Below are 12,015 nucleotides of genomic sequence, written 5' to 3' on the forward strand. Positions count from 1 at the left end.
ATGTATATGTTTATATTCTTTAATTTTAGCAAGTATATGAAAAGAATAAAATCTGATATTACAAATTGGTATTCGTAGAAATGGTCAGAAGGAGGACAAAGGTGAAAGATAAACGGTTTTGAAAAAAATAATAATCAAGGAGCATAAATTGACAAGCCACAACATAGCATTTAGTCACCTTTCTTTAGGGTTTCTATTTCGTATTATTTTATTAATTTTTTCTGACACAACAAAAATAAATTATATTAAGACAAGAGATAAACAAGGACACAATTAGTCAATAAAAGCTTTTGCCTTCATCCCTTCGATCAGCCGGATCTAAACGCCAGTTTCAGTAAGAAAAGAGGGAAAAAAAAAAAAAAAAATGAAAAACCCAATCGTTAGATCTTATGTTAGATCAAAAGTGCCGCGGTTGCGATGGAACTCCGAGCTTCACAACTCTTTTGTTCAAGCAGTTGAACAACTCGGTGGAGAAAATAGTAAGTGATCTATATATGATTTAGTTTTTCTTTTGAAAAATGATCTAATTAAGTTCTCATTCACAATTTCTGCCATCTTATTCTTATGAATTTTTTTTTATAGTTTTCACTTATCATAGTAAAATTTCTCTTTATTTTTCAACAAGTTTTCTTTCTTTTTCTCTTTGGTTGATATTATTATCCTTTAAATTGCAGGAGCAACTCCGAAGATGGTTTTGCAGTTAATGGATGCCAAAGGACTCTCAATATCACATGTAAAGAGTCATCTTCAGGTCCTGATTTTATATACATACAGCTATACTAATTATACAAACTTATGTAATTTATATATCAATATATGTGTATATATATGAATAGTATTATCATATTTTATAAATTCTGGTTTTGGATATTGAACCATATATATATATCCTTCAACTTCCTACAGATGTATAGGAGCATGAAGCTGGAAGAATCTATGCAAGGTATAGATATGATTTGCATCTTTATTTTTATTTTTTTTACATATATAAACTTCCATGTATTGAATATGACCATTTAAACTTTTATGTTCAACATAATGTATATAATTTATATATATAAACACATGCAATTTTTGGCAGAAGAGATATTAGCAAAGAGAAGTGTTAGAGTGACAGGACAAGTAACTTGGTGGCAATTTCAACAGTACCTTCATAACTACCAACGGCTTCGAGGCAATACAAACTTTTTTCAAAATCAACAAAGGTTCGTCTAGTTATTAGTATATATATAAATAAAGCTTTTAGTTTTTTTCTTATATATTTATAGAGATATATTTTCTATAATATAAATTTCTTGTAGGCAAGAAGAGGAAATGTATGAAAACATTATAACATTTGGTGAATCAAGTAATGGAACTGAGGAAGTAACAAGTGACTATTTTACCTGCAAGTCTCTCTATGAATCATCAAAGGTAATTATCCTTTTTATATGCATTTCTTTCACTATATATGTTAACATGTAGAAGTGGTGCATTCATCTTAACTCTAATATATAAAAAATTTATTCAGACTTGCATCTCAAATTTAGCTATATATATGATATAGAAGATCACAAGAGAAGGATTTTGATTTTATATTATAATCCATGTGTCGTTCTGGTTTTCAAAAAATTACATGTAATTAAAGTCAGAGATAATTTTATAGTTCTGTGTATAACAGGCCCAGCTTAATAAAACCAGAGATGATGATGAAAATGGTGATGTTGTTGTTGCTATTGATGATGATGGTAATGTTGTTGATCAACATGATGATGATGATGATGATGATGACAATGATGGTACTTTGTCGTTAAACTTAATAAAAACTTCAAAAGGTGAAGAAGAATTGTCTCTTGAGCTCACTCTTGGTCTCAAAGCATAACAAGACTTCAATTTATCTTTTCTAGACACTGTTGGAAGTATATATGTTGTAGATGCATGTAACAAAGATATTAATAAGAAAGTACTATATAAGGGGGTTATTGGTTTGAGAGTTAAATAGAATTTTGATGACTTTAAAAGTTATGTAAAATATGTTGTTATTCAATCAAGACTTTTTAAAACTCTTTAAAAATTTGGTGTTATTGGTTGTGGATTTGTAAAAAGTTATCTAAAATCTTGAAAAATCTAGTGTTATTGGATTAAGAGTTTTATAAAGTCATTAAAAGTTTTATGTTATTCAAGTAAAACAAAAGAATTTTGGATTGTTAATGAATTCAAATTTTATATTATTGGTTTAAGATTTTATACCATTTCCTTCATATCAAAAGTTATTAAAAAATCATAAAAAATTTATGAAGATTTATGAAGAGTTCAACAAAATTATAAAAAATGAAAAAATGAAAGATTGTTAAAGATTACTAGAGAGTTTTGTTGATTAGTTTTCTAAAATCTTGTAAAGTCTTCCAAACAATCCCTGTATTTTTATGATACTTTTCATGACTTTATTTTGTAAAGAAAGTGTCTAAAATCATGAACCAATAACATAATAATTGAACTCATTAACAATCCTAGATTCTTTTGTTTTAATTGAATAACACAAAACTTTAAATGACTTTATAAAAGTCTGAATTCAATAACCCAGATTTGTTAAGATTTTAAATGACTTTTTACAAATCACAAACTAATAACACTAAACTTTAACAGAGTTTAACAAAATCTTGATCTAATAACAACAGATTCTACATAACATTTAAAATCTTTAAAACTCTGTTTAAATCTTAAACCAATAACCCCCACTCTTTCATTAAATAGAGAGATTGTGAATCATAGAGTCCATGACTTTTTGTTATTCTTTTGAATATGATAACTTGAGATTCTCTTGACACTGGGATGTAATTTTCTGGACTTGAGAAGAGTATTTAGTTGTTCTATTTCTATCTGCAAAAGTTCATCATACAAAAACAGATTTGACGAGCAAGAGTCAAGATATTAAAGAAAAAGATTTAACCCTTTTGAAGATTCCTTACGAAGGATTTTGTAAGATATATGACTTTGACGTTGGGGTTGTCTTTTTTGACAAAAGCTGAATAAACAAAAAAATATAGTGCAATATTTTTTGAGAAAGTTTGAAAGATTATATGAAAGATTTTACGAGATTAGGAAAAATAAATCAGCAAGATTTAAACCAAAACCCCCTAATAAATAAATTAAAATATTGTGTATAAGTGAAAATCGTTGCAAGTGGTTGTGTTTTTACTTAGATTAAAAAAGAACCCGACGACTAATACTAGTATCATGCATGTTCGTTTTCTTTTGCTAGATCTGTTCGGACCCAATGCTAAAATGACAACAAAATTTTTCATGTTAAATGTGATAAGTTTCAATTTTTAAAATTTTATGATGAGCTAGCCAAAAAAAAAAAAATCTGTAGTGAAGGGAAAAGTCAGAACTTTTGCAATTTTATTTTTATCGCTTTAAACACATCAGTAGAAATGGTATTCTGCCATATTTCTACTAAAATTTGAAAAATGTAGTTTCGTAATTTTTCTTATTTGAGGTTAAAAATATTTATGCAGTTTTTTTTGCAAAAAAATAAATGTGATTTGGAGAATTTGATATATAAATATAAATCAGCGATTTTTTATTTTGAAAATAAATTAATAATTTAGTGGTTATATGGTTCTTGTAGATAAGTTAGTTCTTCCATTTTGATTGTGTAACGCTCGTGTCCCGCGATCATAGTAGATTTGAGTTTTTGTCAAAGTTGAATCGGTTTTAGTTTGATTGGTTTAGGAGTTGTTAATAAACCAAGCTCAATTTTATATGTGCTCATATGGTTTAATTGAGTTTTGTTTATTAAACCAAACCTAAACCAGCTTAAACCAAAAACCCTAATTTTATATGTGCTCATATGGTTTAATTGAGTTTTGTTTATTAAACCAAAGCTAAACCAGCTTAAACCAAAAGCCCTAATTTTCTCCTTTGAAAGAGAGGGACGAGCTGGTTGGCCGTCACATACGGGGGAGAGCGGAGCTATTGGTAATGACGTGAGAGGATAAGGAGTAAGGTAGCAGTGCCGGTCCGGTATTTACGATTGCCCAATGCAAAACGTGAAAACATGCCCTTTTATATATTACCAAAAAATATAACCAATTGTATATAAGACTTTATGTTTAATGTTTTGGAATCTTATATTAACATTTTTGAATTATATTTTGGTTTATAACTTTGAGTTTTTCTTATTTATTTTGTTTTATTTACAACAATAACCCCTAACGATTTTCCTAAAATAAGATTTTGTAGAAACTATATTAATGGAACTATTTAAATCGACCTAATTTGATATGTTTATTGCCATAAATAGCTTGATAACATCTATACATTTCGGTATTTCCAAAAACAACTCTACGAATTAAATTTTTAATCCCATAAAAATCTCCAAACCTATTTAAATGACACAGCCGAATTTGAGTAACAGATTATTACAATCGCAATAATTATTATAACATTAATAAAGTTCATAAAAACGAGAACCCAACTTTAGAAACTCAATAATCGTGTATATTTAACTTAAGCATCAAGAAATACATTTTGATATAGTATATATCGCGTTAAGAAACTGCATATTATTCTGCGATAATGTTATCAACTCAAATAGGAAAACACTAAAATCTCTCTTTTATTGCTACGGATCGTAAACTGCTTGCTCATCAAGCATTATCCATGTAAAAATATCAACTTCATAAACGAAACACAACACCCACAACCAAAACCACTAATATGATGGTTTTGAAACAAGGGTTATACCCCTAATATGACGGTTTGTTGTTATATGGCGGGACATGTTATTAACATGATGGTTTGAATTAACATTAGCATAAATCTAAAATATTATTAATTCAGTTTTGAAACACGGGTTAAATCTTCATTTAATTATTTGGTCAATACCACTAATATAAGAATATTAGTGTGACAACCGTCCCACGGACCCCACTAGCCCACGGCTAGCTGCTCCAACGGACCCCAAGTGGCCTTGCAGGGCATCGATCCTAACTCCTCACTGTGGAAACAAACTATTCATCTAAATCCACCAGTAGGTTATTGGTGCGCCAGGTGTTCCTTGAACCCTGGTCCCCACCCTTTAACAACCTTCTCACAAGACAAGCTGTCACCAAAATTGATATGCAGTGTGATTCCGCGGTGAGTTGGTAATTTTTTATGTGTATTTGTGTTATGAAAGAGTTTGCTTGTTAGCCTATGTTCTTGGAAGTGCAGTGGTTAAAGGTGTTTGAGTTGTTGGTCGTGGACGGGGACGTGGTCGTGGTCATGGTCGGGCGGGTCCTGAGGCTAGCGAGTGTGTTGTCCAGAGTTCCACGCGGAGGTATGTCAGAGAGTCGCAAGCGTATCAGAACGGACCAGAGGGGGTTTTGCCGGTGAGCGTGCGGGGGTGCTGGGAACCCAGATGTGGGGTTGCAGTAGGTGTAGCCCAGGGTCGAGATGATCACTTTGCGGATCTGTTGGCGTGTTGGTGGAGCGGTTACCGAGAGGGGTACCAGTGCAAGCTCCAGTTGTACCGCATGTGGCGGGGTGCGGCCGAGGGCTGCGGATGTTGAGGATCTTATGTTAGGAGGATGGAACAGTTGTAGATGCGAGATTCTTTCTCGAGTGGTATCAGAGCCAAACCCAGATGAGTGTGGAGTCGAGTGGGCTCACACCATTGGGGGTGACGGTTTTGGTGCGCAACGAGGACGTTGCGATCTGTTAGTAGGGGTGAATTGTGACACCCCGGTTTCAGAGACTTGCGGAGAGGTATAAAAGAATTGATTTGGTCACCTATGTCACAAAAGTGCACTTATCTTTTCGGTCAAGGGATCTGAGAGAACTCCAAAGTTAAGCGTGCTTATGCTGGAGTAGTCTCAGGATGGGTGACCTTCCGGGAAGTGACTGTCGGAACTGTGCGAGTGAGGACAAAACACAGGGAAAGATCATGTGGTGATTTGTAGGGACGGTAACAAGTCTTTAATACCTCCTGGACGTAGCAAACCGACTATCGGATATTGATGGACTCACGAGCCTAGTGAGAGGATGTGAGGTCCATTAAGGAAGGTGGGCCAATGGACTGGGATTGGACATGGGGCCTACTAAGAGGTGGCGATCGGGGTGTTACAATTAGACATATTAAATCAGGGTAATTTAACTAAAATTTTGTAAAACAATTAAATCATTAGTAAAATTGTGATTTAATCCGACAATAGCTTATAGATTACATATTTATGTATTTATTTCCCCTATTATTGTTCTAATAATTGACAATCCAAACAAAATTATTATTTAACTAAACAAAACAAACTAAATATAAAAAACAAATAAAAATTAAAATGTTATTATTTTTTTTAAAAAATTGTCCCGCGGTACACCGCGGGTAAAAATCTAGTTTTATTAAGACAAACCAAAGCCAAATCATTAGATTTGATGAAAGAATTTATCTTATAGTTTAACAAAGCAAATAATTAATCTCAAAAGGGAAAAATTAAATCAAAATCAAAACCAAAACTGACAATTAACCTCAAAAACTATGATTTTTACTTATATTAAATTAAAGCCTACATATTTGTAAAAGCCTTTCAACATATATAAAAGTTTTATAAAAATTTTACAAAAATATTCCCTAATTTTTTTAATGCCCTAATCAATTGCTTCAGTTGATTGCCCTGTGGCGGGGCCTGTAAGGCAGTGCCGTCGTTGATGATTATATCGAGCCGCTATATTGTTGTTTCTATCGTTACGGGATAAGATGGTGAATCTCTCACGTCGTGGAGGAGAAGTGGTTGTTCCGATCTCGTGGTTGCGTGTGTTGATGATAAGCTACACCGAGTGTACGTGCGAAGGAATAAATCACGGAGGACGTTAGAGATATTTTTATGCAACTTGCTCGGTTGTAGATTAGTATAAAGCTCTCTTTCTATCTTTTAAACAAACTTATATATTTGGTGTATGACTTTCTCCTGCGTGAGGATTTGAGGGAGACGATCTAGAGAATATGATGCTCTAGGCTTCTCTTGTATACCGATACAGAAATATATTCAGATTTTACATCCTTATTCTATCAAATTGGTGCGTCGTGACGTTTGATCGAGACCAGATGGACTCAGCTCACGATTAAGGAGTGTCAAGAATCTATAGCCGCTGACGGAGCTTGATTTGGGGTTATATTTTACGGAAGTTATGGACGTTTCTTTCTAGTCCAACAATTGCAGATCTAGAAGCCTAGAATTAGTTAGCATTTTGAGACTTCTCCGATCAAGCTGAAACTTTGTGGAGAGACTTGGGATTGTACAGGCTCCTTATCCAACGGTGGAATTGCGAGTTAAACGGTTAGTTTATGTTTTATTAGTGTGTTATTATAGATCTATGTATGGATTGATGAATTGTGGTAAATTGTATTGTTGGTTGAGTCAACGAGCTCGGTTTGAGCTGGAACCTTGAGTGGTTTCCATGGCATATGGTGTCAGGGTTCAAGCTAAGATGGTGAATCGAAGGGTTCATCGGAAAAGGGTTTCTGTGGCTGGACGGAATAAAGTATTCCAGCCCACCTCTGTTATTACTCGGCCACTAGGAGTGGTTGGTTATGCGACTCAGTAACTAGATGAGGTGGAGTTTGGTAATACGTGAATAAGCAAAGCTTGCTCGGAAGGTGGAGTCAAAGTGGTTTGCCAATAGGATGTTGAATGAATTTGATGCGTGTTTGGGATGCTGAAGGACGTTTGTATGATTGTGTTTTGTTGATGCGGAGCATGGGTTAGTTGGACATGCCTATATTGGTGGAAGTTTTTGTAAGGAGTGATTCCTACGCCGGTTGTCTCGTCAGAATTATGGGGTTCCGGTGAGATAGTTTCCTGTGGAACCTGTCCAAGGTTTAGGAATCCGGGTGCGATCGTTTAAGATAGAAGAGGATAATTTGTAAAATTGTGGTTTAAAATATATTATTTTATCATAAAATAGCAAACTATACATAACTAACATGGTTTTAGTTATGATTGTAAATGAAGTGCTTTTAAAACATTTTCATTTTCTAGATGGTGAATTACATATGAACTCTCCTTTAAAAATATCTATAGTTAAAGATTTTTTCATAAATAGTTTTTGACACTTGTAAGTTTTTGAAAATTAACATTTATTAAACCTAATATCTACTTTTTGAAATTTTCTTTTGAGGAAAATATTATTTTAAAATTAAAATTTATAGAAGTATATAGCAAAAATTTGAGTGTAGGTCCACATAATAACCAACATTACCTGTCATTTCCTAAATGACATAAGGATAAATTTAAAAGGGGTTGTTACTAAAGTATTTAAGATAATAAATCATACCATAAAATACTAATTCAATATGTTAAATTAATAAGTAATAAAAAAGATTCCAATAGTAGTGATTCTATTAAAAAGTTTAAAATAAACTAAAAAACAAAAATATAATGCAAGTAATGTACAATATACAAAAACAGCTATTAGCATTAAATCTGTTTTCTTAGGTTATTTTTTAGAATTATATATTATTATTTTTTCTCTTACATTATATATTATCGGTACATATGCCAAGAAATCATCAAACTCAGAGCTTCACCTAAAAAAAAATTGCAATGAGAGACTCGGTTGTTAGATCTTACATTAGATCAGAAACGCCTCGTACGAAATGGACCGAAGATCGTCACAACCTTTTTGTTCACATTGTAGAATACCTCGGTGGCGAAATGAGTAAGCGATTTTCTTTCCATATCAAAAAAACAAAACGAGGGACGATTCCTCTGAAATAAAACAGAGCGATCAAAAGTTTCGTCACTGAAATCAACAACCTCGTTTTATTTAAGTTTCATAAAATTAGTTATTTTCTCCTTTTTTTTCAATTATTATATTTTATTCATGATAATTTTTTTCTTAATAATTCTTTTTAATTCACTATCATTGATATTATTATTCTCGTTATTTTGCAGCGGCAACACCTAAGAAAATTTTGGATAATATGAATGTGAGAGACCTTACAATATCACAAGTGAAAAGCCATCTCCAGGTCTTTAATTATACACACATTATCAGCTGTCAATGTATAATGTCATAAATTATGTAATCTAACATTGTTTAGTCAAATATATGGTTTACTAATAGATGTATAGGATCAACAAGAAAGAAGAAGATTCTATAAAAGGTAAATAGTTGTCTCACACTTTAGTTTAGAGTTCACTAAATATGTTAGTGTTGTAGCTTTGCATCTGAAAATATATTGATAATAAACAGAATGCATAAAGAGAGTTTATGTCTCTTTTATCAATATTTTTGCTCTATTATTCAAGTCCAATCATATGGCAGAAAGGAGAATGATAAGGCAAATAAATAGGAGGCACTCTCAAAAATACCTTAAGATCTCTGAACATGTTCGAGATGCTATCCAAAATCAACAAAGGTTCTTCCGTTGATGTATAGGTTTTTGCATAATTGCTTCTCTTTTTTTGGTAAATTTTGGGTTAATTGATTTTTTTTTTTCAATTTCTTCTAGGCTACAATTGGATAGTACTGAGAAAGTAACTCCAATGGAAGTATCTTGCAAGTCTCTGTATCAATCTTCAAGGGTAATTTTTCCTTTTTTTATCCTTGCATTTCTTACCTTATAATGATTTTATTGCATATGCATATGAACCAGATAGATGTATTTTTTGTCCTTCCATGTTTTTGTCATCGATTATTTGATGCATATGAACTAGAGACATGTAAATGTATGGCAGGTGGGACCAAATGAAAACATAGACAATGATGTTAATGTTGATGGTGATGGTGCAAATGGTGAAGAAGACATGTCCCTTGAGCTCACTCTTGGTCTGAAGTACTAAGAGAACTAGTTTTTCTAGGCTCGCTCTCTATTTTATGTAATGCTTAATTGCTTATACCATTATACACATGGTATAAGAAAATAAAAATCGAACAATATGTTATGGTAATTTTCATCCATTTTTTGGATGAATTGTTATTTTATAAATATTTTTCATCTATGAAAATGTATATTTAGAAATCTATTTTTATATTCTTAAGAAGTGCTCAATATAATTTTGATTAACAAGTCTCAAGAAACAATATAATTGTAATCAAAGTCTTTGCTTTATGCAAATTTACGTTGCCCGAAATGGTTAGCAAAAGTGCAAATGGAACAAAATTAAAACAAAGATGTTGTTTTGAGGAACAACTTTGGTATACTTTAAATCAATTTTGAGAAGATTTGGCTGCACTCGAATTTTTATAGGATATCACTAGACTAAATATATTACTTACATATATTTTTTTTGGGGAAAATAAGTGAAAATATCCAATATATTAGAAAAAATATTTATAATACTGTATATGTTTTAACGGAAGAAGAAATCTTCCTTATATTGCTCTTTAGAGTAAGATTAAAAAATCTGTAATTGAATCAATCTCATTGGTCGGAAAAGATTTTTTATCCTCTTTTGATTAGGGTATACAGATATTTCAGCAATTCTATTTTTAAATCATATATATTTTGTTTTTGTCTAAATTTATTGCTAAACTTGTTGTGTTAGAAGGTATAATACTAATTATTTAAATTAGTAATGTTTCAAACAATATTTTATAATATATATTTTGTTGGAAAAAGAACATTTTAACTAGGCCTCATCTTTTCTTCCTAACCAAATTGACCTAGACAAAATTTAGTCAATTCGGTTTTACCTTAAGAACTGATCGAACAGTCAAATAATCTCAAACGGTACTCGAATAGTCGATTACCCCATCCTTAGGAGCTTTCTTATCTTGATTGTTTAGTTTTACTCTATAACTCGACCCCTTACCCGAACTGGTACTCGATCACTAACTTCGTGTATACCTTCGAGCTGTTCATCCTTGTCTTCTTGATCCGATCATCCCACCCGATCCTGTACCCGAATGCTTGCATCGAGTACTTAGGTCGTGTGGTTCATGCTCTTTTATTTACTTTTACTCATTTTAGGTTGTTAAAAAAAATCCACTATTGCTTGGCTTGACTTGCATTGTTATGATCATATCTTATTTGCTAGCATAATAACCATTTGGATTGATAACCCTTTGTACTACAACTGCATAGGGAATTGATACCCTAGGTGAAAATCCTGTTATCAGCCTCCCTCAGAATCTCTTGCCTCAACTCCTTATCATTGGGCACACAAATCCGACCGTGCACAAGAATGGTACCATTGGCATAGACCTGATACTCCAAATCAACATCTCTAGAGGCATTCACCAGCTCTACATCCTTCTCATGGGCCAACCGCACTCTACTCAGATGATCTTCTCGATTAGCCGCCTCCAAACCCAACGGCTCCTGAGAGACAACAAATAACCTCATTACACTAATCTCTCCTATCAGAGTCTACATATGCTGCTCCTGAGCCGAAGCCGCCCACTTCCGAATCAGAGCATCTGCAACCAATTAAGCCTTACTAGGGTGGTAGGCTATCTCTAGATCATAATCTGCCACCAACTCCATCCATCACCTCTGCCTTAAATTATGCTAAGTCTGAGTGAATATGTACTTCAGGCTCTGATGATCAAACACCTGTACTTTCGTACCATAAAGATACGACCTCCAAATCTTCAGAGCGAAAACCACAACAACCATCTCCAAATCATGGGTACGATAGTTGTCCTCATGCTCCCGCATTTACCGCGAAGCGTAGTCAATAACCTTCTCATGCTACATCAACAAACACCTCAAATTAACTCTGGATGTATCTGTATAAATCACATACAATTTACCCTGTCTGGCAATACCAACAATTAAAATGTGTAACCAATATAATTTGATTAACTACTAAAAGTCAGTATTTGCGCAGATGTAATTTGATGAATAAAAAATAAAAGTCAAGATGTGTTAAAAACTCTAGGCAACAATAAAAATCAGTATCAAAGGTTCTCACGAGTTGAAAATCTAGTAAACTTAAATACTGTTGCAGTTTGAAGATTTTTTTTTACTCTTAATATCTGTTTATATATATATATATATATATATTTGAGATATTTAACAATTATACCACATTCTAAACTCAAACTTTT

At 32.6% G+C, this 12,015-nt stretch overlaps 2 protein-coding genes and 1 long non-coding RNA gene across 4 annotated transcripts; all 3 read left to right on the plus strand.

Annotated features, from left to right (window-relative positions):
- The first annotated feature begins 276 nt into the window (after positions 1-276).
- Positions 277-1,980, plus strand: LOC104747958 (uncharacterized). 2 transcript variants are annotated; one of them, XM_010469664.3, is made up of 6 exons: positions 277-479; positions 675-751; positions 907-943; positions 1,082-1,205; positions 1,302-1,413; positions 1,661-1,980. In XM_010469664.3, the coding sequence occupies exons 1-6, from the start codon at positions 365-367 to the stop codon at positions 1,859-1,861; spliced, it is 666 nt and encodes a 221-aa protein (XP_010467966.2). In that variant the 5' UTR covers positions 277-364; the 3' UTR covers positions 1,862-1,980. The 2 variants fall into 2 exon arrangements, with proteins under 2 accessions (XP_010467966.2, XP_087336149.1); XM_087480023.1 differs by having other exon boundaries at positions 283-479; positions 1,085-1,205.
- A 782-nt stretch (positions 1,981-2,762) lies between these two features.
- LOC147948215 (uncharacterized) lies at positions 2,763-4,125 on the plus strand. The gene is made up of 2 exons (XR_015577323.1): positions 2,763-2,958; positions 3,911-4,125. It is a non-coding gene; the product is annotated as an uncharacterized LOC147948215 (long non-coding RNA).
- A 4,266-nt stretch (positions 4,126-8,391) lies between these two features.
- LOC104716815 (uncharacterized) lies at positions 8,392-9,968 on the plus strand. Its single transcript, XM_010434264.3, has 6 exons — positions 8,392-8,676; positions 8,913-8,989; positions 9,085-9,124; positions 9,286-9,379; positions 9,473-9,545; positions 9,699-9,968. Exons 1-6 carry the CDS (start codon positions 8,562-8,564, stop codon positions 9,801-9,803), a joined length of 504 nt encoding a protein of 167 aa, XP_010432566.1. The 5' UTR covers positions 8,392-8,561; the 3' UTR covers positions 9,804-9,968.
- The last annotated feature ends 2,047 nt before the right edge of the window (positions 9,969-12,015 follow it).

This window comes from Camelina sativa, chromosome 2 (genome assembly GCF_030686135.1).
Source record: "Camelina sativa cultivar CO46 ecotype springtype chromosome 2, ASM3068613v1".
Taxonomy (NCBI): Eukaryota; Viridiplantae; Streptophyta; class Magnoliopsida; order Brassicales; family Brassicaceae; genus Camelina; species Camelina sativa.

Bases quoted from the DNA above. Each gene is read 5' to 3' on its own strand.
- LOC104747958 (XM_010469664.3), top strand. From the start codon at position 365: ATGAAAAACCCAATCGTTAGATCTTATGTTAGATCAAAAGTGCCGCGG. The intron at 944-1,081 runs GTATAGATATGA...AATTTTTGGCAG, and splicing joins GCTGGAAGAATCTATGCAAG to AAGAGATATTAGCAAAGAGA. The intron at 1,414-1,660 runs GTAATTATCCTT...TGTGTATAACAG, and splicing joins CTCTCTATGAATCATCAAAG to GCCCAGCTTAATAAAACCAG.
- LOC104716815 (XM_010434264.3), top strand. From the start codon at position 8,562: ATGAGAGACTCGGTTGTTAGATCTTACATTAGATCAGAAACGCCTCGT. The intron at 8,990-9,084 runs GTCTTTAATTAT...GTTTACTAATAG, and splicing joins AAGTGAAAAGCCATCTCCAG to ATGTATAGGATCAACAAGAA. The intron at 9,380-9,472 runs GTTCTTCCGTTG...AATTTCTTCTAG, and splicing joins GCTATCCAAAATCAACAAAG to GCTACAATTGGATAGTACTG.